Source organism: Coenobita brevimanus, chromosome 5 (assembly GCF_032717465.1).
Source record: "Coenobita brevimanus isolate Jiangsu-jjx chromosome 5, ASM3271746v2, whole genome shotgun sequence".
Classification (NCBI taxonomy): Eukaryota; Metazoa; Arthropoda; class Malacostraca; order Decapoda; family Coenobitidae; genus Coenobita; species Coenobita brevimanus.
Window position 1 is genome coordinate 11,085,822 of NC_136958.1, and position 27,820 is coordinate 11,113,641.

Genomic DNA, 27,820 nt, shown 5'->3' on the forward strand with positions numbered 1-27,820 from the left:
TATGTTTAACCCCTAAAACGCGGATCGTCGCGTTTGCGACGTTCGGCCATAAGGGCAGGACGGCGGGTCGTCGCGTTTGCGATTTTAGTAAATTTTGAATAACCGCGGGCAAGCAGGCTCCAGCTGGTATTGTCTATCAGTACCACCATCCTCTAGCTACAACTAGCATACTTTACCTTTGTACTACTGACCTCAGTTGTTGCCAAATATCGCGTTTTCCCCCCGTACCCCCCCTACCACGGCCCGGCCAGCCTGGCTGTGATACATGGCAGCGCTCTGAGCGCTCAGAACTGTAAATCTGCGATCTCCTCTCACAAGCAGTTTATGCTACTAGGAAATGCTTGTTTCCCCAGTTGTAACACTAGCTTTTGCCTCTGTTTAGTGTCAGTTTACTGCAGGCTTTCAAAGTGAGATTGTGGCGAGTTCTAGCTCTTCCCAGTCAGTGCAAGCGGCCGACAGGAACGAGAATAAAGTGGCGGACGTAAGGCAGAATAAAAAGCGCGCCGTGGTGATCTTTTGGGAAGTAATATGATTGAAAATAATGCAGTATACATGTTTTTAGCTGTGAAAATGGAAATGTTTGTTGAGTGATGGGAAAACCGCCGCCACAGTGCATGTCGGCCGTATGCTCCGTTGATTTTAGCCTTATTTTCAGTGCTTATTATACAAATACGGATTCCTAACTACCTTTACGTTGTAGTATAAAGTTTACTGTGACAGAATGAGGCTGTGGTAGAGGGGAAACCGGGTTGCTGGAGGTGTGAAAGTGAAAATTTGGTTACCCAACTTTGCAAGTCTCCACAAGTCCTTGGGTAGTCCACGAAGGCTCAACACCTGTCTCTGGAGAAAGCTGAATGTAAGTACTATCTGCCATACCAAGTATAATGTTCTAGGGTTAATCTCTGATTTTTGGCGAATATTTTCCTACAGGTACTCAGACCGCAATACAACCCCGCCACTCGGGGGGGATCGACTGTAAACACCCGCGTTTTAGGGGTTAAGGAGTGAAATCAGCAAAGATAATCGCCCCATTTCTGGGTTTTATCATTTGATCAATAACCAAGTGTTTACCGACGCAGTTCGTTGACACAGCAAGTTGGGAGCAGAGAACTGTACATAGCACGTGTGATAAATGCTACGGCGCCTCACTATATGCACATCCAGAAAGAAAATGTGAGAAAGTAAATATTTTAGCTCAGTTATTCCTCTGTTACTGTTCAACTACCTCTCCGGAAATGTTAAAAGTTTACACCAAGATCAAATTAAGATGACAGGTGTATGTACAAACGCTCGCTTGCTCATCACGCGCTCACAAAGTGCACTTTACTGGTATAAATAATACCACTTGTATCCAGGACCACATAAACAATTCCATTTGAAATATAACCTCATCTTAAACACACCCCCGATCAACTCAGCTGTTTTGCAGATAATACAGTAAATACATATGAACTGCATGGAAAAATAAGCTAAACAAATAAATCTTGAGCATCTATTGATAAAGTGATGTTCATTAGCAAAAAATATTGTACAGCAGAATTATCACTGAGGTGGTTAGGCCATGTGGAGAGGATGGAGGGTGAAAGACTGACTAAGAGAGTGTATGTGAGTGAGGTGGAGGGGGGGAGAGGGAGGGGGAGGCCGAGGATGAGATGGAGGGATGGGGTGGAGAGGTATAAGAGAGAGGGGGGTGAGTTGGGAGCAGGGCATAGAAATGGCGGGGGACAGAGCAACGTGGAGGCGATTTCTTTGTGGCCACACCGAACGGGATTGAGGCATCTGGCAATAGATAGATAGACAGATAGAATTATCACAATTCCCTTGCTCACAGTTGCGTACGGCCGTGGCCTGCCAATTTATTCCTCAAGTGCATTCTCTGATGAATTTATATATCATTTTAGAATGCATTTGCACTAAAATCTACCTGACAGAAATGATGGTTTGTATTGTTGGATAAAATTATTGCACTTGCAGTTCGTATGTATTTACTGTATTATCTGCAAACCAGCTGAGTGGCAAGTGAGAGGTGGAGTACAACGGACAGGTAAAGAATAAACTGGCAGGCTGCAGCCATATGTGTATATATATACAATATATATATATATATATATATATATATATATACAGTACATACATACATAGTAAATGTGAGCAAGGGAGTTGCGATAATTCTACTGTACAGGTACAACACGTCATTCCTAATTATGAGTTCACCAATAAATGCGAAAAATTTACTTCTTAAGTTTAATTTTCCATGCAATTCATATGAATTTACTGTACTATCTGCAAAACATCTGAATGGTGAGTGAGGGGTGGAGTGACAGCAGTCAGGTAAGTAATAAATTGGTGGGCTGTGGACATTTACATAACTGTGAACAAGGGAGTTGTGATAATTCTACTGTACAACACTACTTTCCAAAACATCAGTTCACCAATAAATGTTCTGTACTAGTTTCTTTTGTTTATTTTTCCATGTTTTTATGAGTAACATTTAGTAGAATGGACTTGCCAAGATACTGTAAGACATTGCGAGCTCGTTGGCAGTTAGAATCGGTTCGTTAGGTAGAAAGCCGTACAGGTACCACACACTTTCCGCCAATGAAGTGCATGCCTTTTTTTTTCTATGTATTTATTCGTCCGAAATCTTGTTGAACAGAATAGAGCCAGTAACTGATAAAATTTTAAGAGAAGAACAAACGGGATTTAGAAAGGGTCAAGGTTGTAATGATCAGATTTTTATTGTAAGGCATCTAATGCAACAAGCTGAGATGAAAATGCCACTTAGTATGTGTTTTGTGGATTTTGAAAAGGCGTTTGATAGTGTTTCACGTGGAGCTATGTTGAAAATTATGAGATTCTATGGTATACCAGAAAAGTTTGTAAATATTATTAGAAGCCTGCATGAAGGTACTTATTGTAAGGTAATGGTGGGTGGTTCTTTGAGCGATCCATTTGAAGTTAGGTCAGGAGTGATTCAAGGAGGAGTTCTTTTGCCATTGCTGTTTGTTTTGGTTATGGGTTATGTTATGAGAAAGGTTGTAAGGAGAACAGGTGCATGAATTAACTGGAAAGAAAATAAGAAGCTGATGGATTTGGACTATGCTGATGATATAGTACTGATTTGAGCAAGTACAGTATTTATGAGATGCAGAGGGTGCTTGATTGTCTGGTGGAGGAAGGAGAAAAAGTGGGATTGGTAATAAATTGTGGAAAGACTGAAACTGTTAATATGAACGTGGAGAACCAAATCGATTGTGTAATTGGGAATAATGTGGTGAAGAATGTAAAAAACTTTAAATATCTGGGAACGATTGTATCATCTAATGGATCATTAAACAATGAAACTGTGGAGAGGATTAGACAGGCCTGGCGAGCTGTTGGAATGTTGAAATCTGTTTGGCATAATAATATGCTTTCAGTACATACCAGTACTAAAGTGAAAATTTACAAGTCCATGGTTAGACCAATTTTAATTTATGGGCATGAGTCATGGATTTGGAGAAAGCATATGACAGGGTGGATAGACAAGGATTGTGGAAAGTGTTAAGAATATATGGAGTAGATGGGAAGTTGTTGAATGCTGTGAAGAGTATGTACGATGGTGCGAAGGCTGCAGTGCGTGTGGATGGTGAACTAAGTGAATTTTTCTCTTTGAAAGTTGGTTTGAAACAGGGATGTGTCATGTCTCCATGGTTGTTCAATCTGTACATGGATGGGGTAATAAAAGAGGTACAAGGTAGGGTAGTGGATGTTGGAGTGGCCCTGGTGAGAGAGGATAGTGTTTGGAAACTCCCTGTACTGTTGTTTGCAGATGATACTGTGTTGTTGAGTGAAGACGAAGGGGAGCTGCAAGGCTTGGTGGATGAGTTTGAGAGAGTGTGTAAGAAACGGAATCTAAAGGTGAATGTAGGGAAGAGTAAAGTGATGGTCTTTGAGAGAGGTGAAGTTAGTGAATGTACAGCAAGGTTGGATGGTGAGGAATTGGAAAATGTGAGCACGTTTAAGTACTGTACTTGGGTAGTGTGATGAGTAAGGATGGAGGTTTGGAGGGTGAAGTGCTTGAAAGGGTACAGCAGGGAAGAAAGGTTGCTGGTTCTTTGAAAGCAGTGATAAGAAACAGGGAAGTGAGCATGGAAGTGAAAAAGTTACTACATGACAGTATTGTGATATCAACTCTAACGTACGGAAGTGAAGCTTGGACATTGTTGGAAGGACACAAGTCAAGAGTGAGAGCAGTGGAAATGAGTTATTTAAGAGGAACCTGTGGAGTCACGTGGAGAGACAGGCTGACGAATGAGGATATAAAGGAGCGTTGTGGTGTTGATGTGGATGTGATAGGAAGTGTTATGAGGAAGACACTGAGGTGGTTTGGCCATGTGGAGAGGATGGAGGGTGAAAGACTGATGAAGAGAGTGTATGTGAGTGAGGTGGAGGGGGGAAGAGGGAGGGGGAGGCCGAGGATGAGATGGAGGGATGGGGTGGAGAGGTATATGAGAGAGGGGGGTGTGAATTGGGAGCAGGGCAGTGAAATGGCGGGGGACAGGGCAACTTGGAGGCGATTTGTTTGTGGGCACCCCAAACGGGATTGAGGCATCTGGCAATAGATAGATAGATAGAGTCATGGAAGTGAAAAAGTTACTACATGACAGTATTGTGATACCAACTCTAACGTATGGAAGTGAAGCTTGGACGTTGCTGGAAGGACACAAGTCAAGAGTGAGAGCAGTGGAAATGAGTTATTTAAGAGGAGCCTGTGGAGTCACATGGAGAGACAGGCTGACAAATGAGAATATAAAGGAGCGTTGTGGTGTGGATGTGGATGTGATAGGAAGCGGTAGGAGGAATACACTGAGGTGGTTTGGCCATGTGGAGAGGATGGTGGGTGAAAGACTGACGAAGAGAGTGTATGTGAGTGAGGTGGAGGGGGGAAGAGGGAGGGGGAGGCCGAGGATGAGATGGAGGGATGGGGTGGAGAGGTATATGAGAGAGGGGGGTGTGAATTGGGAGCAGGGCAGTGAAATGGCGGGGGACAGGGCAACTTGGAGGCGATTTGTTTGTGGGCACCCCAAACGGGATTGAGGCATCTGGCAATAGATAGATAGATAGAGTCATGGAAGTGAAAAAGTTACTACATGGCAGTATTGTGATACCAACTCTAACGTATGGAAGTGAAGCTTGGACGTTGCTGGAAGGACACAAGTCAAGAGTGAGAGCAGTGGAAATGAGTTATTTAAGAGGAGCCTGTGGAGTCACATGGAGAGACAGGCTGACAAATGAGAATATAAAGGAGCGTTGTGGTGTGGATGTGGATGTGATAGGAAGCGGTAGGAGGAATACACTGAGGTGGTTTGGCCATGTGGAGAGGATGGTGGGTGAAAGACTGACGAAGAGAGTGTACAGTATGTGAGTGAGGTGGAGGGGGGAAGAAGGAGGGGGAGGCCGAGGATGAGATGGAGGGATGGGGTGGAGAGGTGTATGAGTTGGGAGCAGGGCAGTGAAATGGCGGGGGGGGGGGGGGGGGGGGGACGTGGAGGCGATTTGTTTGTGGCCACCTTGAACGGGATTGAGTCATCTGGCAAGAGATAGATAGACAGAATCATGGTACATTACAATTGCAACAGATCAGAAAGTATTAGGATTTGAGAATAAAATACTGAGAAGGATCCTTGGGGTAAAGTGGCAAGAGAGAGTTACAAATGAAAGAGTAAGGGATATTACGAGAGTGGAACCAGTTAATGAATATGTGACTCTATCTCGCTGGAAGTGGCTGGGGCACATATACAGAAAAGAAGGCAGTTTAATACAGGATGTGCCAGAGTGGACTGCTAGAGGAAGAAGAGGTAGAGGTAGGCCAAGGGAAACCTGATTGAGGACAATGAAAAGAGAAGCAGGCGAGGAGTGTTGGTGGGACCTGAAGGGGATGGCAAGAGACAAATATTGGTGGAGAGAGTTCATCGAGGCCCTATGCATCCCGTGGGGTGCCGCAGGAAATGATTGATTGATTGATTTATTTATTTGTCCTGCTGTTCTTGACTCTCTATCCTAAAAACTTTCCCATGAGTAACAGAAGAAAATAAAACATAAAATACAATACAGTAATTAACACATTACAATAATACAGTACAGGATACCCCGATATCCGGCACATCGCTAACTGACGATTCACTACACCAAATAAAAGAAATCGGGGAACATTCCCACAATCTGAAAGGCTGTCGATTCGCTAGTCCGAACACTCCGCCACTCTCTAGGTTTGAAACAAGCGCATCTGAACGCAGATGTGGAGGCTCTCCCTGTCCTCCTTTCATTTCCTCTCTTCTTCCCCCGTCCCTCCTCCATCCCCCACCATGCTCATCACTGCCAGGTGTGTCTCCCTCCCCATTCCCTTGCCCTCCCCCACCCACGGTTGTCTCCCTCCCCATCCCCCCATATTTCCCCATTCCCACTTGTCTCCCAAGAGTGTGTGTGTGTGTGTGTGTGTGTGTGTGTGTGTGTGTGTGTGTGTGTGTGTGTGTGTGTGTGTGTGTGCGTGAGTGTACGTGCGTGCATGCGTGCATGTGAGAGAGAGACAGGTGGGGGTTGGTGGGTCAGTTTGGCTTTCTTCTCTCCCTCCCAGTCTCCCTGCCCTTCCCGATGCTTGCTTGTCTCCTTCCCCATTTCCCCACCCTCTCCCACCCCTGCTTGTCTCCCTCCTTGTCCCCCCACCCTCCCCCACCCCAGCCTGTCTCCCTCTCTATTCCCTCCCCCTCCCCCACCCCTGCTTGTCTCCCTTCCCATCCCCCAACCCTTCCTCACCCCAGCTTGTCTCCCTTCCCATCCCCCCACCCTCCCCACCCCAGCTTGTCTCCCTTCCCATCCCCCCACCCTCCCCACCCCCATTTGTCACATTCCCCATCCTCCCATCCTCCCCTACCTCTGCTTGTCTCCCTCCCCATCCCCTCACCCTCCCTGGTCCCCGCCTGCCCGGCCTGCCCATCCACTCTCCCACTCTTGCTGCGTCTATTGACCTGAATACTTTCCTTCATGTGATGTTTGCATCTCATTTTTTAGCAATAGCATTGTTTGTGAGGATAATAACATTACCTACGATGTTTCTGTGTCAGTCTCTGTAGACTAAGTAAGGTATATGAGAGTTTGGGTTTGGGCCTGGAACACATTTCTGGCTTTTCTTCAAAATCTTATGGGGAAAACTGCTTTGATATCTGACATAGTCACTGACTGAACACTCCCACCAGTACGCAACACTACCAGATATTGAGGTATGGGTGTACATATGTACTCACCTAGTGTTGGCATCAATGGAGAGTAGAGGTGTACAACATACAGGACAGTTTAGTGCACTTAATCCTGTGTGGTCTACCAGCAGTAATTAACTGTACAGTAATTTCAAAATAACAATAAAGCAATAGGATATGAAGCACTGAGAGGCCACAAGCTTTGCAACAACAACAAGCAAGGTATGGGAGGCCACAGAATAAGTCTTAACACTGGGATTTTGTCTCTGCATGGTCACAAGAACAATGCACATACATACATCTTTACTGAAAGAGATCCACAAGAGACAGAGAGTGACAGCGTAGGGGGCCATTCCGGCAATGAATTCTGATTGGCTGGCATGTTGTGGGTGGGCTCACTGGCTGGCATGTTGCAAAGGTTTTTCCGGGCATCAGTTGGCTACTACGTACGAGCAGCTTGATATGCCTCGCATACTAATGTTGCATAGAACCACCGACTACTTCCCAGTTCATTGCCAGATGTTGCAGAATTTAGCTGGATATTGCTTTAATAGAGCTGAGCCAACACTGCCGAACGTTGCGTTGGGCTGGATATTGAGACAACGGATAAATGAGAGTTTCATGTACTGCATTGTTTAATGCCCTTTTTGCTATTATCCTTATGTATTGCCCTTTTTTATGTCCTTTTGCAGTTTTCATTACGGGTTGTCTTTTTAATATCTATGTTGTATTTACATCATATCGTATCGTATCATATCATTTATAAAGGCTCCAATATGCTTGAATGCATCAGCCTAGGTCACCTAATGGCAGCTTTCCATGCTGTAATATCTCTGGAAGCCTCTGTATTCAGTACCTTATCCCTGAGGTCACACTTTATGACCTTGTCTCAGGTCTTCTTCAGTCTCCCTCTTGCAGCCTTACCCCTGATATTCCACTCCCAATTGTCATCCTCCATTGTCTTCACATGCCCAAACAATTTCAATCTGCCCTTCCTAATCAAAATATCAATACACTCCAGTCCCATCCTTCCTCTCAGCTCATCAATTGTATACTTATACCCCCCCCCCAGGTCTCAAATTCAAGAACACACTACACATCCACCATATATTTGCCATTTCTGTATGTAGTCTATGCAAGGAAGTAGTATACGTAAGGAAAACGGAAAGGTTACAAGAGGATGAGAAAATGGCAGAATTAAGAGAGAAGTCGAGGAGCAATTGGGTAAATATGGACTGGAGCAGATGGGGGATGTGGAAGATCTGTGCAAGATATTCAAAGAAGAAATCTGTGCAGCATGTGAGGTGGTTTGTGGGGTGAAGAGATAATGAATGGGGGTGCAAAGAACAGCATGGTGGAGTGAAGAGGTGAGACAGGCTGTGGCACAAAAGAAGAATGCATATAGTGAGTGGATGAGAAACAAGGTCGTGGAAGAAGTTGAGAGACAGAAGAGTGAGTTATATGGAGAGAGGAAGAAAGAGGTGAAAAGATTAGTAAGAGAGAGTAAGAAGAGAGTGGATGAGGAATTAGGAAGGAATTTTAGTGTAAAGTGGAGGGAATGTAAGAAAATATTCTGGAAAGAGGTAAAGAGAGTTAGACAGGGTGGCAATGAAGTTAGTCGGGGAGTGAATGATAAAAATGATAGATTACTAGCAGTGAAGGGAGAAAAATTGAGCAGATAGAGAGAACACTTTAGGGAATTGCTGAACATAGAGAATGAGAGTAATGCGAGTATAAGTGGCTGGGGAATGGCTGGGAGAAGCAGGGATGTGAGAAGAGAGGAAGAAATCAGTAGGATGGAAGCTGTGGAAGCAATGAAAAAGTCAAATTGGGGAAAGCCCCAGGAATTGATGGAGTGTGTGGTGAAATGCTGAAGGATGAGGGAGAGATAGTAATACTGTAGAATGGATGTGGAAGATGTGCAGATTGACATGGGAGGAAGGTGGGGTCCCGGAGGATTGGATGTCAGGTATAATTATTCCCCTGTACAAAGGAAAAGGGCAAAAAGAAGTATGTGGTAATCATAGGGGCATTTGTCTTCTTAGTGTAATAGGAAAAGTATATAGTAGGATACTTATTGACAGAGTGGATAAAAAAAGATTGTGGAAAGTATCACGAATATATGGAGTAGATGGCAAGTTGTTGAATGCTGTTAAGAGTATGTATGATGGTGCTAAGGCTGCAGTGCATGTGGACAGTGAACTTAGTGAATTTTTCTACCTGAAGGATGGATTGAAACAGGGATGTGTCGTGTCTCCATGGCTGTTCTATCTGTATATGGATGGGGTTATAAAAGAGATACAAGGCTGGGCGGTGGATTTTGATGTGGCCCTGATGAGAGAGGGCAATGTTTGGAAACTCCCTGTACTGTTGTTTGCAGATGATACTGGGTTGTTAAGTGAAGACGAAGGGGAGCTGCAAGGCTTGGTGGATGAGTTTGGGAGAATGTGTAAGAAACGGAATCTAAAGGTGAATGTAGGGAGGAGGAAAGCTATGGTCTTCGAGAGAAATGACGTCAGTGAATGTACAGTGAGGCTGGATGTGGAGGAAATGGAAAATATGAGTGCATTTAAGTACTTGGGTAGTGTGATGAGTAAGGATGGAAGTTTGGAGAGTGAAGTTCTTGAAAGGGTACAACAAGGGAGAAAGGTTGCTGGTTCCTTGAAAGCAGTGATAAGAAACAGGGAAGTGAGCATGGAAGTGAAAAAGTTACTACACGGCAGTACTGTGATACCAACTCTAATGTATGGAAGTGAAGCTTGGAGGGACAGAAGTCATGAGTGAGAGCAGTGGAAATGAGTTATTTGAGAGAAGCGTGTGGAGTCACATGGAAAGACAGGCTAACAAATGAAGAAGTGAAGGAGCATTGTGGTGTGGATGTGGATGTGATTGGAAGCATTAGGAGAAACACACCGAGGTGGTTTGGCCATGTGGAGAGGATGAAGAATGAGACTGACGAGGAGAGTGTATGTGAGTGAGGTGGAACGGGGGAGAGGAAAGGGGAGGCCAAGGATGAGATGGAGGAATGGAGTGGAGAGGTATATGAGAGAGGGGGGTGTGAGCTGGAAGGAGGGCAGTGAAACAGCAGAGGACAGGATGACATGGAAGCGATTTGTTTGTGGCCACCCCTTATGGGATTAAGGCGTCTGACAATAGACAGATAGATAGATTCTGTATGTTTTAGCCAACAGATATGACTGTTGAGGTCTCACTATATACAGTACCACATTCCTAACACATGCCACATACAAAGATTCCTTAGCACAGAGGGAGAGCCCACTCAGTGTCAAGAGAGGCACTAGCTCCCTGAACTTCCTCCAAGCACTCCTTACTCTAGCCATAGACGTGGCTCCAACCCCACCTCTGACACATAACATGTCCACCTAAATAACAAACTCTCTCACACAGTCACACCAAGAAACTCACCAGCAAGATCAATCCTTGCACGCTTTACAAACTGAAATCAGCATTATCTCACAGTCTACCTCTAATACCACTACATCCCTTATGCACCTACTTATCACAAATACTGCAAAAGATGGAGTTACTTCCCACACCCTTGTGGCAAACCAAACATGGCCACTCTCCCTCTGCTCTGACGTACTGCCAACAACTCGATGTCATCATTTTTGTTTTATCACGTTTACCATCAAGCCCTCATGCCTCATTCCATCTCTCCACTTCCTGAATCTTTCCTCCACCTCCCTTCCATTCTCTGCAGTCAACACAAAATCATCTTCATACAACATCTCCCATGGATGTCAATGTATGAAGCCATGTGAAAGGGCTTCATGGATCATGACTAACAATAAGGGGCTCAAGACTGAACCCCGATGTACGTCAACATTCACAGAAAACTCATCACTCAAATCTCCATTCACTCTCACCTGGGTACAAGCACCCACATACATAGCCATAATTACCCTAACCAGCCACTCCTTGATTCAAAGCTTTCCCACTGCCGACTTCACCACCTGCCTAAGGACTCTGTCAAAGGCCTACTCCAAACTAACAAAAACAAAGTGCAGCTCCCCCTAATTATTTCTCTTGAAGCTGATGAACAATAAATAACATATGACATCGCTGGCCCCTTTGCCTGGCTTAAACCTAAACTGCACCTTATCAATATTCACTCTTTCCCTACACATAACTTCTAGGACTTTCTCCATTTCCTTCAATGTCTGGTCCAAAAGTTTTATGTCTCTATAATTTCATCTTTCCTATGGGACAATTCCCTCATGGCAGTAGTTTACCTGCAGTTGACAAGTCTGCTCAATCAGACAGACCAGGGTTGAGCAATAATAACAAAAGCAACAACAACAACAGTATGCATCTGATGGCATCAGTTTTGAAAGACCTACACGATATAGGTTGACCTCACCTTGGATCATACTACTCGTGAAAAAATATTTGTATATGATCTGAAAAACACTGAAAATAAAAACAGTGACAATTGATGAAACTTATGATAGTTGCCACTCTTTCGAACTACAGTTCAAGGAAATGCAATACAGTATTTGCAACATACTGTGCTGGAATTTAAAAAAAAGTGTACCATTTTGTACAGACCATCACTCAAGGGCGATGGTTCAGACTCAGAAGCAAAACCAAAATCATATTGAACAAGCACATAAACTCATAAATCAATGAAAATATGTCCTGCATCTGCTAATTTCTTGGAAAACAGGAATAAAATATTAGATTGGAAAATCTATCTATTGCCAGACGCCTCAATCCCGTTTGGGGTGGCCACAAACAAAGCGCCTCCAAGTCGCCCTGTCCCCTGCCATTTCACTGTCCTGCTCCCGACTCACAACCCCCTCTCTCATATACCTCTCCACCCCATCCCTCCATCTCATCCTCGGCCTCCCCCTCCCTCTTCCCCCCTCCACCTCACTCACATACACTCTCTTCGTCAGTCTTTCACCCTCCATCCTCTCCACATGGCCAAACCACCTCAGTGTGTTCCTCATAACGCTTCCTATCACATCCACATCAACACCACAACACTCCTTTATATCCTCATTCGTCAGCCTGTCTCTCCATGTGACTCCACAGGCTCCTCTTAAATAACTCATTTCCACTGCTCTCACTCTTGACTTGTGTCCTTCCAACATCGTCCAAGCTTCACTTCCGTACGTTAGAGTTGGTATCACAATACTGTCATGTAGTAACTTTTTCACTTCCATACTTGTTTTTATTAGGTCTTATCTCTGATGCTCATCAACCTTAACCATATCACCATGATCCTGAGTACTTTAAAGATATGAGGAATAAAAATACTGTACTGTATACGATTGAAAAATTTCAATGGAGGGAGGGGAAACATTGCAGGAGGTGCTTAACCCGCCCCGTCCCGTCGACGTATGGGTACGTTGCAACGATTTGCATTTGCCAGTCCCGGCGACGTACCAGTACGTCGTGCAATTGCAATGTGCATAATTTCGACAATTTTCAAATTTCGCGCTTGATTTGCAGTACGTACCCTCGCCTGACCTTCCCCTACCTGCCACCAGGCGGGGACACTCGGCGACCCCGCGCGACCCACGCTAGCCCGCCACTCGTCCACTCACCTGGTAGCCACGGTCCTGCTCAGACATGGCTAGAGAGGTCTCTCAGACAACGAGATTCAAGTCGCCCTGGACACCTTTACCGGCGACAGTGATTCCCCACTGGATGACGAGGAGATGGACAAAGATTATGTGCAGCCAGAGGAGGAAGAAACCACCAGCAGTGACGAGGAAGTTCCGTCACCCAGGAAGCGGCAGTACATGACTTACTGTGCTGCTAGAGAGGGGCAGGAGGCAAAGAAGGCACGTGGTATATCCTATCCCTATCCCCAGCGTGATTTGGAAGCAGAATTTGAGGACGAGGACGAGGACGGAGCCGTGGGACGTGCTGCCACGTGGTATGGACGGGAGGTCATTACACATCGTGGCCCAGAGCGCACACCACGTCGTATGAGCAGGTATGGGCCTAGCATTCTGTTTGGGGAGCTAGGAAATCAAGTGGAGGGAGTGGGGAGTGAAACGGAAAGTCCAGGGATTAGGGAAAGTGAGAGTGACGTGAGTGAGTCATTGCTCTCCCTACGTAGTGTGAGGCGGCAGAGTGGATCACGTGGGCCAGTGCGGGTGCGTTCCTTATCACGTGGGGTTGTGAGGGAGGGGGAAGGTGGGGAGGAACCACTCCAAAGCACGTCTTATGCTCCCCAATATCCCCTAACATGTGGTCGAGCTAGGTTGCGTGAGAGAGCACGTGGTGTGGTAATGGAGGGGGAAGGTGGGGAGGAACCACTCCCCAGCACGTCTTCTGCTCCCCAGTATTCTACTATTTCATCCCCACAGCCCCCTAATGTTCCTCACGGCCATAAGGGTAAGGGAAAGGGAAAGGGTAAAGGCAGAGGGAAGAGGAGTGACAGTGGGGAAGCCCTCCGTACACCTTCTCCCCCACCTCCCCAACCAGGATCTCCTCCCCACCCAGACGAAGGCGGTGATGGGGCTGATGGGGACGAGGGATTTGTGTCGTGGGATTGGGAGGATGGGAGTGATTTTTCTCCCCTCATTCACCCCGTCACTGAGCAAGGGCGATCTGGCTGCATTGCACCAGCTATTCACAGTAATTCCACCAGGTTGGATTTTTTCCACCTGTTTTTCAGTGAGGCATTCGTGGAGCAGATCGTTTACCAAACAAACCTGTTTGCAAGCGCCCAGCGCCTAGAAAGTGAAAGATTGGGAACAAGGAGTAGGCATTCTATGATCTATGATTACCCAGTCTCCCTTCAAGAAATGTTCTTATTTTTTGCCCTGGTCCTTTTGATGGGTATTATAAAAAAGAATAGAATTCCTGCTTACTGGACTAGGGACCCTGTTATGTTTACCCTCATATTTGGTCAAGTGATGAGCCGTAATCAGTTTCAACAAATTCTAAGTCGCCTCCATTTTTATGATGCTCATGACCCTGCAAATGCAAACAACACTGACAAAATGAGGCGAATTCGGTTGGTCTTTGATCACCTGAGGCAAACCTTTCGTTCCTCATTCTATCCCTATAGAGATCTCGTCATAGACGAGAGTCTCGTGTTGTGGAGAGGCAATATTTCATTCAGACAGTATATACCCAGCAAAAGGCACCGTTTTGGGTTCAAGATCTTTGTTATGTGTGACTGTAGGACTGGATACGTGCAAGACATAGTCTTGTACACCGGTGCACAGACAGACATAATAGAAGATCGAAGTATTGGACTGTCAGGAGCAGTGGTAAAGACGATGATACAAGACTACCTTCATCGCGGTCACGTTCTCTACCTCGACAACTGGTACACTAGCCCTCTTCTCGCTCGTTATCTTCACACACATGAAACGGGAGTCTGTGGAACCGTAAAGGTGAACCGGCGTCACATGGCCAAGGTAGGGCGGAAACTTGCAAGGAGTGAGGTTGTCTTCTTCAAAGCCAACAACATCCTTGCAACAATGTGGAACCACAACAGAGAAGTAAGCCTCTTGTCCACGGTTCACCGCCCTTTGATGCACCGTACTGATTCTGTAGATTACCGTAGCGAGAGCAGGCATCGTGTTTGGAAACCTGAGTGTGTTATGGATTACAATATAAACATGCGCCTCGTGGACCAGTCAGACTCCATGATATCGACGGTAGAGTGTGCCAGGACATCGATGAAGTGGTATAAAAAACTGTTCTTTCACTTACTAGATATCACTGCTCTGAATTGCCACCACCTTCACGCCATGACCACAGGAGTTCAGGAAACATTTGAAGGGTTTGTGAGGGAGCTCACAAGAGAAATCTTTGCAAAGTATGCTGTTGAAAGGCCACAACATCGCACCCGCACTGCCCCTATTGCCCAAACTCCCCAGAGAATATCCGGCCGCCATTTCCCCACTCCTATCCCTCCCCAGCCCAACAGACCTAGGCCCCAACGCAGGTGTCACGTGTGCAGTAATTCCTAGGTGAGACTCACGACACAGAGGAAGGACACCTGCTATGAGTGCGTGCAGTGTGACGTGGGTCTCTGTATTCACCCATGTTTTAGTGAATATCACACGTTGATGCAATTTTAGCATGGTGTGAATGCGAAAGGACGCTGAAATTATGAGGTAAATGCGACAGACAGACGCTCAGTGAAATTATCAGTCATGTGGATCTCCAAATATTAGTATAAAGTGCCTACGGGTAGAACATAAGTGAAAACATTGTGTGTAAGTATATAAATCTGGCCTAAGTTGAAACTTACATAGAGAGGGTTGTATGATGCGATATTCTGTCGCTCAGTGTAATAAATACGGCCCGTAATTATATAATTATTATTATGTGACATTCTTACGGGTATAAAATAAGTTCAAATTATTGTATGTGATGATATATATTCTAAGTCAAATATTCATAGCGTGTGTATAAAGATAAGATTTCCTGACGCTCAGTTGAATGAATAAGGCACGTATTAGTCAAAATAAAAGTCAGCAAGTGATAAAGTGAATAATTAGTATATAAGTGTGTGAGTGAATTAGTATATAAGTGTGTGAGTATTATGTATGTCGAAACATTCCTTGCGAGGGTATTTTCAGGCGATATTCTCACGCTCACTTGAATAAATAATGGCAGTAAGTATGTACAGTGCATTATAGGGGTGTAAACATATGTAATGTAAGTGGGAAATTATAATTGGAGTGAATAAATAAAGTAGATGATGAAACACGAGTGTTTGAGATCGTGGTTGCTACGTGAATATGCGCTAGCATATCGCTAAATGCCCTCGTAATGAATGAAAATAATTGAAAACCTTTACAGTGGTGGAGGAAAGGTTCTATGTAAAGGGGAAAATAATTGGAAAGTGATAAAACAATTTGGTATGTTGAAATACGAGTCATAGCGAGTGCGCTTACTAAGCTGATGTGCGCTATACTTATGCTGCATGTCATCATAATGAATGAAAACATCTGAAAACACTTACAAACAGTTGTAATTGGTAAAATGTCATTGAAACAGAAGTATACTAGTAGAAAAAATGATAGGTTGACTCATACCAGAAACTTAGCATATAGCATGTTACGACTCGGACCAAACTCGCTATGCTCGCGCGATGGTACAATGCTTATTTTTCATATATATGTGTCTAAAATCCATTATATTGTTACTGTTATTGTTTATTAGTTCAAATTCAATAAATATAGAGGTGTTGTGTGTTGTTTCTCTCATTATTCCTTACCACAGAAAACGTAAACGCATATCCAGCCCATTACAGAATACGATACCTGCCGGGGGGAACCGCACCTGTACGGACCACTTATAGACCGCAGGAACCACTTTCTTTGTGATTTTCCTTCGTTTCTCGACCTAAGCGGAAGTTTTAGCAAAAAAAAAAAATTTTCCAAAAAGGCTCGGGACTGGGGGATGTCATAGGTGCGGAAAACCTCGGGACGTGACGGGTTAAACGTTGCATGGTGAGCTGATCGGTGCTCTCACAACATTGCCAAGGCTACTGTTTTTGTTTGCATCAACATACATATTGACTATAGTGAATCTGTACCTTACATCACCTCGTACAGGCCAAGGCAACTCCATCCTACACTTTGTACAATAATAGCCTTAAATCCTTGGTATCAAAGACTGACATTTAACTAATCACCAAAACTGACATCACAAATGTGGAAATCAACAACAAATGCTGGCTTGGTAATTACATGCTTATTTGGTAGAGAAGCACATGTTACATTCCACGGCAAGTCATCATGAACACGAACTTCCCTAATGGAGTCCCATGGCGCTCCATTCTTTCACCCACAATTTCCAACCTACACATGCATGACATTCCTATACCCCAGTGCCCCACAAACACTGCCTCATATGCAGATGACATTACCATTATAACTACACTCAACATAACAGACACTGCCTGCAAACTGCAACAATACTCTTCAATACACTTCAGGCATGAGTTGAGGACAAAAGGCTGATGACTATTACAGCCAAACCACCACCAGCAACAATCATGGGTACAACCCAAACATCATTCCTAACCAGTGTCTCACACTCTCACCAGTAAGATCCTTGAAGTGACATATGACACTGGACTACCTTCAAGGACTACACAAGACATCAAGGGGCAGTGCACCCTCAGGCTAAATGCACTTAGACCAATTACAGGGACAGATTAGGGGCAACAAAAAGACACACTCCCTACTCAACAAACAATGCATCAGATAAGTAATGTCCTCTGCCTTCCCAGTATGGAACACTATCCTATCTAATACCCACTGCAACATCTTGCAGACATACAGAACAAAGCTCTATGCACCATCACTGGCTGTACTAATACCACTCCCATAGATCACTTACACTTTGAACCAATGTCTTCCTTGTTAAAGATTATCTTAATATGAAAGGTACACAGTTCTACATGGCAGCCTTCCCTAAAAAACAACACCCAGCATGGCATAACAGAACCACACAACACAGATAGACACATACAACAATCACTACACAAGCACTACCAAACCCTCTACAACAACAACAATCTACCTCCAGACATTCCATCATTGGCAATGAAGAAACACCTACCCACTTCATGCACATGGCAATATAACACCTTGACCAGAACACTGCAGTACATTACAAGCTCCCCTCCTGACACCTAGCAACCCATCAGGGGTATCCTTGAATATAGCTGACTGAGCTCACCTGGCTAGGTTTAGACCAGGACTTCATCCAGCCTTCTACAGATACTAACTTTGATTTGGACTGAGTGAAATCACAGATGACACATTCTGCTTGTGGAATATGCCCACACAACATAACACACAAAAGGAAGTACTGTCCAACACATATGAGACTAAGACAAAGCACAACATAAACAATGTAGCAAACCTATGAGACAACTCCATATGGGCAGCTGCTTACCTGCAGTCAATGGGTCTGCTGGGCCAGACATGAACAGGGCTAAGCAACAATAACAGCAGTAAAAATAAATAAACACGGACAGAACTGCTGGGCCGAGCATGAACAGGGCTAAGCAACAATAACAGCAGCAACAGCAAATAAATATGGACGGGTCTGCTGGGCCAGGTATGAACAGGGCTAAGCAGCAATAACAGCAGAAACAATAAATGTGTAAATACTGTATGACGCTGATCACAGTTTTATCAAAGGGAAGAAAATTAACATAGCCAAACAGAGGTAAATTTTAGAATGTGTAAATCTATGGATAAGTCTGACGTAGAGTGAAGAATACTGGTGTGACAGTGAATTTTGGGTCTAATTAAATGAGTTAAAGCACAAGCATATTTCCCAGCATCAAACAAATGTACATGCAAAGTAAAGTCGTGTTTCGCGGATGCTGATTAGACGTACGGCAAACTCTACAAAACAAACTAATTGGGGGAATCTGTGGGTTGTTAAATCTTAAGCTTAACCCAGGTTCATTAGATACCTATTTTTGTTTGTTAGATGTACTGCAGTACCCTGTATGTTAACATATTGTCCTTTTATTTTATGTGGGGACAATATGTTACTACACAACTCAAGCTATGCCATCACATGATTATCCAACAGGTTTCGTTGGTCTGTCATATCCGCTGTAGGCTGAACCTATTTCAGGACATGAGATTGATTGGTTGGCTCAGAGAGTTGATTAAAGTAAAAAATCATAAAACTGAGGATCATTATAAAGAGGGATTATTGAACTGTACTGTCATTTGATTACTCCTTATCAGAGATGAACTTACTGAACCGTCTCAAGGATTAGGGTGGAATGAGGGGTGAGGTGGGAAGAGAGCAGACTGGGAGAGATAAGATGGGCAGTGGCAGCTGACACATACACCAGATCCACCCCACCTTCCACCTACAGACAGAAAAGAACACAATATTTAGAATAAAACTAATCATCCCCATAAGTTTTTAAGTCTAAAATGAAATGACTATGGAGATTATACTACAGTCCACTGACACTAGCATTATATATAATCAATTACTGAATAAACATTGGATGTTACAATTACAATTGCATGAGTACTGGTTGTTTGAAAATTTGTTCAACTTGTGAAATACTCATACTGTACTGTGGATGCTATAAGGTAAAATTCTGTTTCTCTTTTAAAATCTCTATGCCTGGGTTACAAGTCTGAGTGACATGAAAATGCAGAGAATCCTGTCTTCATGAGAAGCATCCAGTATATAACACAAACAAATATTACACATAAACACACAGACAAACTCTAACTACATTACAGTACTGTAGTGTTACTCTGAATTTCACCCATTTGGTTTTAACTGCCACTGTATGATCTCATAAATGCAGAAATTTGCAACAAGTAAGAAGGTACTGGTGTAATGTAGTCAACCTAAAAGACCCTCGATGGATTACAATTATGATATGTTTAAATAACATGGACCATCCTTGCATGTGTAGGTTGTTTCATTTGACAATCTTCATTGGTCAGAGTGCTGAGACATCTCCCTTCTTAAACTCCTATCCCAAAAGTCTCCATGCTGAATTTTTGGCCTACCTCTGGGCATTCTTTCCATCATATTCACAACTATGGCCTCCTCAGTCAGTCAGCTCTCCCTTTTCTTTCAACATGTTCAAAACCATATTAATTTATAGGTTTGCATGTCTTCTCTTTGTTTTCGTTTTTAAAGGCTCCAACACGCTTGCACGTGTCGGCCTTGGTCACCTAATGGCGGCTCTCCATGCTGCACGATCCATTGCAGCCTGCCTGTTCAGTCCGTTAACCCTGAGGTCACACTTCATGACCTCGTCCCATGTCTTTCTCTGTCTACCCCTCATAACCCCACTCCCAATATTAACACTTCTCACCTTCCTCACCCAATTATCATCCCCCATCCTCTCCACATGTCCAAACCATCTCAATTTACCTCTCCTCATCACAACACCAATACACTCCAGTCCCATCCTACCTCTCAACTCTTCCATCATAAACCCAGACCCTCCAGGCCTTGGACACAGGGACGCACTGCACATCCACCTAATCACTGTCATTTCTGTACATCTGAGCCGACGAATATCTTCCTCCTTCACTGCCCAGGTCTCACTACCATACAGCATTACACTCCTAACACATGCTGCATACAAAGTCCCCTTAGCACGTAGGGAGAGTCCTCTCAATGTCAGGAGAGGCAAGAGCTCCCTGAACTTCTTTCAACCACTTCTCACCCTAGCCACAGAGCTAGCTCCAGCCCCACCTCCAGCACACAACATGTCTCCCAAATAACAAAACTCTTCCACACACTCAAGAGATTCACCAGCAAGTTCAATCCTTTCACGTCTGACAATCTCCACCTGCTCACCCCGACACGCCGTACACATAAAATCAGCATTAGCTCGCAGTCTACCTCTGATACCATTACATCTCTTATGCACCCATTTATCACACACACCGCACAAGAAGGAATTACTTCCCACGCCCTTGTGGCAAACTGCACATGGCCACTCTCCCTCGTCTTTAACAGTACTGCCACCAACCCTAGATATCATCACTTTTGTTTTATCTGCATTTACCCTTAAACCCATGTGCCCCACCATCTCTCCACTTCCTAAACCTTTCCTCCGCCTCCCTTTCGTTCTCTGCAATCAACACCAAATCATCAGCATACAACAACTCCCACGGGGGTCCATTTCTAAAGTCACGTGAAAGGGCTTCAAGACCATGATAAACAACATGGGACTCAAGACTGACCCCTGATGCACACCAACATTCATGGAAAACTCATCACTCAAATCTCCATTCACTCTTACCTGGGTGTGGGCACCCACATACATAGCCATAACCACCCTAACCAGCCACTCCTCCAAGCCAAGCTTTCTCATTGCCCACTTCACCACCTCTCTAGGGACTCTGTCAAAGGCCTTTTCCAAATCAACAAAAACAAAATAAAGATCCCTTCTCCTACCAATATATTTTTCCTGAAGCTGTTGAACAATGAATATAGCATCAGTGGTCCCCCTACCTGGCATAAACCCAAACTGCATCTCATCAATATTCACTCTTTCTCAAATCATACCTTCTAAAATTCTCTTCATTACCTTCATTATCTGATTTAAAAGCTTTATACCTCTATAATTTCCCCTTTCCAGGGCATCACCCTTCCCTTTATACACATTTACAATTACACTCTTCAGCCAATCATCTGGGACAACACACTCATAAATAATCCTATTTATCAGGTCAGTGACTAAACTCACCCCTATATCACCTGAGGCCTTCAGCATTTCAGCAGTCAACCCAGACACACCTGCTGCCTTCCCCACCCTCATCCTGCCTATTGCCTCACTCATAGTAGCAGTATCAATCAAAGGCCAAGGGCCAGACACTGGATCTGCTGGCTCCAAACCTTCCCTGTCCCAGTCGAACTCCTCATTCAACAACCGGTTATAATGCTCTCTCCATGCATCTTTAATATCCTCACTGTTCACTACTACCCTTCCTTCATCATTCTTCAGACACTGCTCACCTATAATATCCCGATTATCCCTCTTCACTTGACCTGCCACCCTAAATATCATATTTTTCCTTTCCCCATGATTTGGGTTATCAAGTAAAACTCTCTGTGACTCAGACTTTGCCCTGTATACCTCTCTTCTAGCCCTACGCTTGGCAGCCAAATATTCCTCTTTGCTACCTCCCTTCTTCTATTCCCGGAAAAGCCTTCTTTTCTCCTTAACTGCAGCTTCTACACCCTCATCCCACCACCAAGTTACTTTATGTCTTGGTGGTCCTCTTGTCCAACCGCATGTTACATCAGTAACTCTCAAGAAATTGTTCTTGAGGGCTCTGTACTGTTCATTAACGCCTCTGTCTACAGCTCCCTGTTCAGCCACCACTCTCCTCAACTCGCTATAGAAGGCATCCCTTACTACTTGGTTTTTCAGCTTCCATATTTTCCTTCTAGGTACATAAGTCCTCTTTTTCATCACTCGTTCTTTAAGCACCATAACACAAATCAATCGTTTGTGCTGCTGCACACACTCCTCACTTCCTAAAACTTTAACATCCCTCACTAACCTCCTATCAGCCCTCCTAACCAGAAAATAATCTATCTGACTGCTATTTCCCCCAGACTCATACATAATTAACCTACTGTCTCTTTTCCTAAAATATGTGTTGCACACAAACATGTCCGTTGCCTCCCCAAACTCGAGTATCCTTTCCCCTTCTGCATCCCTTAGACCATACGCACATCCCCCATGCACTCCTTCATAACCTTGTGCTGCTTCACCTACATGACCATTTAAGTCCCCTCCCAAAATCACTATCTCATCATCCCGCATATCACTAATATCACTAATACCAAATCTCTCTCTCTAATCACACTATTCTCAGTTCCATCATTTAATGGAGTAATACTTATCGATCTCAACATTTTCATTTCCACTTGCTTGTATTCTCATCTTTTGTTGACTAATCTCACTATGATATAGCATAGCACCAAATCTCTCTCTCTAATCACACTATTCTCAGTTCCATCATTTAATGGAGTAATACTTATCCATCTCAACATTTTCATATCCTTTTGCTTGTATCCTCATCTTTTGCTGACTAATCTCACTATGATATAGCATAGCACTTTTCACATATGTTTAGCAGAGTAGACTATCCTTTGCACAGGAGAGACTTCATAGTAAAATGAGGCATCCATTCCCTAAGCATCTTCCATCAACTTCTCAGTTAAACAATGAACTACCCTCTGCTCCTCCTCTTGCACTCATCATGTCTTCCAGGTAACAGAACTCCTACATGCATTCCAAGCTGCTGTTACCTCAGTCATCGCTATACACTGAATCAACAACCAAAAGCCCAAACACCCATAAATACCACACACTGAAAATTTCTCATATCATCATCATCATCATCCAGACCTCCTTTCCCACCCTAGGGCAGGGTGAGGAGTAGCAATTTCCAGACAGCCTAAATCTGCCCAATCCAATGGGCCATGCTTCCATTCACTCATCATTCAAGCCCCTGGAATCCTGACTCTATCGGATACACCAAAAATATTTACCATGTTCTCTAGCTTCACATAAATGTATCCGATAAAGTCAATCTGCATGCTGCCACATTAAAAAGGGGTGCCAATCTCTGATCATGCACTTTTCCCCACAACATTCATCCAGCCAGCTCGATCTCCTGTCAGTTCCCTAGCCTCACCGACTTCCAAACCTCTCTTCCTCGCACACTCATCCACCATATCTCTCCACCTTCTCCTTGGCCTACCTCGCCTCCTCCCTCCTTCAAAATCGCTCATATATACCTTTTTCACCACTCTATTGTTATCCATTCTCTCCATGTGACCATACCATCTTAGTACACTATCTTCGATTCTGGTGTCCACCGACTTCCTCACTCCACATCTTTCACGAATCACATTATTTCGTATCTTATCCACCCTCTGTACTCCACATACATCCTCTGCAGTCCCATCTCCACTGCTCTTACTCTTGATTATTCATTTTTATGCCACACCATAGTCTCACATCAATATGTCAAAGTTGGCACTAACACTCCTTCAAGTTATCCTCGTGCAGCTGCAACACTCAAGCCTCTGTATCTCATCAAGGCCTTCATTGCATCAGCTACTCTTCTTCCTTGTGTCACTCTACTTTCAACTCCTTTTGCACATTTTCCTCTCTTTTCTATCACTGTGCCCAGGTATTTGAACTCTCACCAATACCAGTCTCTCTCCATTCACTGTAACATCGCACTGGGAGCCACCTTCTCTCTCAATAACCACCACTTTACTTTCTACATTTACTCTCAAGGCACGACACTCACACACATCAGCAAAACTCTGCACTAGCCTACTGAGCTTTTGTCTGGTACTTGCAAGCAGTACTGCATCGTCAGCATACAACAAATCTGAGATATTCCATCCATCACCATTCATTACCAATGCCATCCCTTTTTCCATTAGTCATGTTTTTACCTCTCTCATCACCTCATCCATATATACATATACTGAACAACCATGGGGACATCACACAACCTTGTCGCATGCCCACACTAATCGTGAACCATTCACTTAGATGCCCACTGACCCTTACACATGCTTCACTACCATCATAAAAACTCTTGACGGCACCTAGCAACTTACCATCTACACCATACATGTGCAAAACCTTCCACAATCCTTCTCTGTCCACTTTGTCATATGATTTTTCCAGATCCATGAATGCCACAAACACCTAATGGTCCTTCTCACAAGCCTTCTTTACTATCTGTCTCACTGCAAATATTTGATCAACACATCCTCTGCCACTCCTAAAGCCACTCTGTTCATTACTCACTAGGTATTCTGATATCTCTCTTACTTTCTCTATAATAATTCTTCCATATACCTTCCCTACCACACTCAATAAACTTATGCCATGATAATTCTTGCATTCACTTCGCTCACCTTTATTTTTGTCCACATGTACAATCACAGTCGTTTTTCCACTCTGCAGGCACAGTTTCACTCATCCATGCCTTCTTACATATCTCCAACAAGCACCTCATTCCACTCTCTCCACGACGCTTAAACATCTCTGCATACACCTCATCAACCCCAGCTACTTTCCCATTGTTCGGCCCCTTCACAGCACTCTTCACCTGTGCAAGTGTCACGTCTCCTGGCACTGCATTCCTTCTCTGCACACCCCCAAAACCAATCATGTTTACAGCCACTCTGCTCTCTCTATTCCCATTCATCAGGCTTTCAAAATATTCTTTCCATCTGTTCCTTACTTCATCCCCATGGGTTAATAATCTACCACCTACATCCTTCACATCATCACATTTCTTTCCACTTTCACTTCTACATTTCTGCACCTCTTTCAAGAATAACTTCCAATATTCAGAGTAGTTCGCATTAATTTTTCTTCCTAGATCTTCATTTACCTCCTTCTTTTTCCTCTTCACTAGTCTCTTTACATGCTTCTTGCTCTCAACATATTCAGTTCTTATTTCAACTGAACCTCTGTCCTATAACCACTTTAGCCACTTCTTCCTCTTTTCCTCCACCACTCTCTTAACCTCCTCGTCCCACCATGTCGTACCTTTCTTTTTTGTTGTTATTCTTGCCACACCACACACCACTTTAGCATTCCTAACTATGCAATCCCTATATGCATTCCACAGGCTGTCCAGATCCATTGCATTCCAGTTCACTGATTCTAACTCCTCCTCTACTTTGGTCCTGTAATCATCCGCTATTTCTTTGATCCTCAGCTTCTCAACTTTCAGTTTTTCTCCCTGACTGCTCTTCTCTCTCCTGATCCACCTCACTCCTCTCAGCTTGATCTTGCATACCACAATCATATGATCTGACAGACCTCCACATCATCCTCTCATGGCCCTCGTATCAATAACCATTCCCATCATCAACCTCTCTACGAGCACATAATCAATCAGGTTTCTCTCAATACGATCCCCATTCCTTCTATACCATGTATATTTATGTGCATTTCTTTGTTTGAAATATGAGTTACAAATGCACAACCTCCTCTCCTGACACATATCCTTTAGTCTCTTCCCATTATCATTTTCTCCTGGTACTCCATAACAAACCATTATGTCATCCTCAGGACCACTGCCTACTCTTCCATTCATATCCCCCATTACGATCACTTGATAGTTCCTGGGCATTTCTCCCACTACTTCACCCACCTCATCCCAAAACCTGTCTTTCTCTCTCACTCCTGTCCTCACATGGTGCATATGCTACAATCACTGCCACTTTCACCTTCTCAAACTTGAACTTGACATACATACACCTCGAGCTGACACATTTGTAGTCTCTCATTCCACTCTGCCACACCTCATTCATCAACAAAACAACTTCCTTGCATCTTCCTTGCCCATTCATTCCTGATCTTACACATTTCACACCCTCCCACTCCTCCACTTCACACCCTTTCATCTTCGTTTCACACAATGCCATCACGACATATCTCACACTCTCGAGCACATTCACCACTTCCACCCTCTTGCTCTCCTCATTCACACCTCTCACATTCCACATGGCCACCCAAATCTGCCCATTTGGTTAGGGCTCTGGGCAGGTATTGGGCCCTCTGAGGCTCTCTGAAACAACTGCCATGATTAAGTGATTTTGGGTAGGGGAATCTGGGGGCCACTTAACCCTGCCAGAAAATTTCTTATATCCACAGTATAACTCTAACAATACTACATTTATTAAGCCAATTAACTGTATTAAAATTTTACATAGAACAGAATTCCTCCCTACTCCCTTATTACATGCTGCACAAGACCATGCATTTTGTTCCATGACATTACCACACACATAACTACAAACCAGTCCCATTGCTTCCATCCCATCCCTCCACTTCTGAAACTTCTCTCTAGCCTCCTGCATGCTTTCAGCAATCAAAATTAAATACAGTAATCAGCATAGAAAAGCTACCAAGGTAGCTCACTTCTGTGTTCTCTTGACAGTACCTCAATTGCCAGGAAACACAGTAAAGGTGCCAGCAAAGAACCTTGATGCACCCTGACAATAAACAAAACTTCCTCGCTCAACTCTCCAAGTACTCTTCACAGATGTTGTAGTTGGCCCCTTCATGCAATTTCATCACCAACCTGACAACCCATTCACCAATAAATAATAGTGGCTAGTGATAATTCATATCAGGAAAGTAACACAAGGTATTTTACTATATACTGTATTATACAGCATAATGTTCTGCATTGTGCAATTCCAGCACATATGTTACTTTCACTACACAGGAAAGTATATTTCATGCAAAGAAAAGTGACAATAATACTTACCTCAGGCAATGATGATAAATCATTGAGGCGAGAGGGAGACAGCAGCACCACTTCCACTCCTTCAGGTTCAAGATAGTCAAAATGAGGCCGACCTCCCTCCACCGAGCTCTTTTTCCTTGCTCGGTGTGGATTCTCAGTTACAGAGGTGCATGCGGACTGTTCTGCTTCACTTTCTTCCTTCTCACATCCAAGTCCACTATCCTCTTCTCTAATATTGCTGTGCTTCTTATCAGTCTGTGAGTCTCTACTTGTTTTATTGTCAGTATGTTTTATATCTCCTTGTTTAGCAGTACCATGGATATTTGCTGTCGCATTTTTTCTGCTTCTTATATTTTGAGCCTTCATCTCAACATATCTTTTTTTCTCTTCAGATAGGTCATTAACTTTTTCATCAGCTATTCCTGTCATGGGATCATTTATATTTTCATCCTTTTTGTCTTCTTGTTTGATATGATACAGGTACTCACTGGTCACCTCTGTTTCTGTACTGAGGTCAATCATATTAATTTTGGATAATGACTCTGCAAATTCCTCTGGATCCACCTTCTCCCCTCCTTGATCTTCTTTCTCAATATCTTGATGCTTCTCTGCTTTCTGACTCTCTCTCTTTTCTCCTTGATGTTCTTTTTCTTCTTGATTATCATATTCTTCTTCCTCCTTTCTTTCATACTCCTTCTGCAAACCTTTTTTTTCATCCAAGTACTGATTTTTTGCTCCTTTATCCATAACTTCCTCCTGAACATTTTTCTTTTCTTTCTGGATAATTTCTTCTCTTTCATCTCTCTCCTCTTT

At 43.8% G+C, this 27,820-nt stretch overlaps 1 protein-coding gene across 1 annotated transcript in view; it reads right to left on the reverse strand.

Annotated features, from left to right (window-relative positions):
• Dnaaf3 (Dynein axonemal assembly factor 3) overlaps positions 1-27,820 on the reverse strand; it is a 122,284-nt gene that overhangs the window by 11,141 nt on the left and 83,323 nt on the right. The window contains exons 10-11 of the mRNA XM_080270753.1: positions 27,029-27,510; positions 18,971-19,086 (exon numbers count right to left, since the gene is read on the reverse strand). Coding sequence (XP_080126879.1) covers positions 18,971-19,086; positions 27,029-27,510 — 598 coding nt within the window. The remainder of the gene's footprint in view (positions 1-18,970; positions 19,087-27,028; positions 27,511-27,820) is intronic.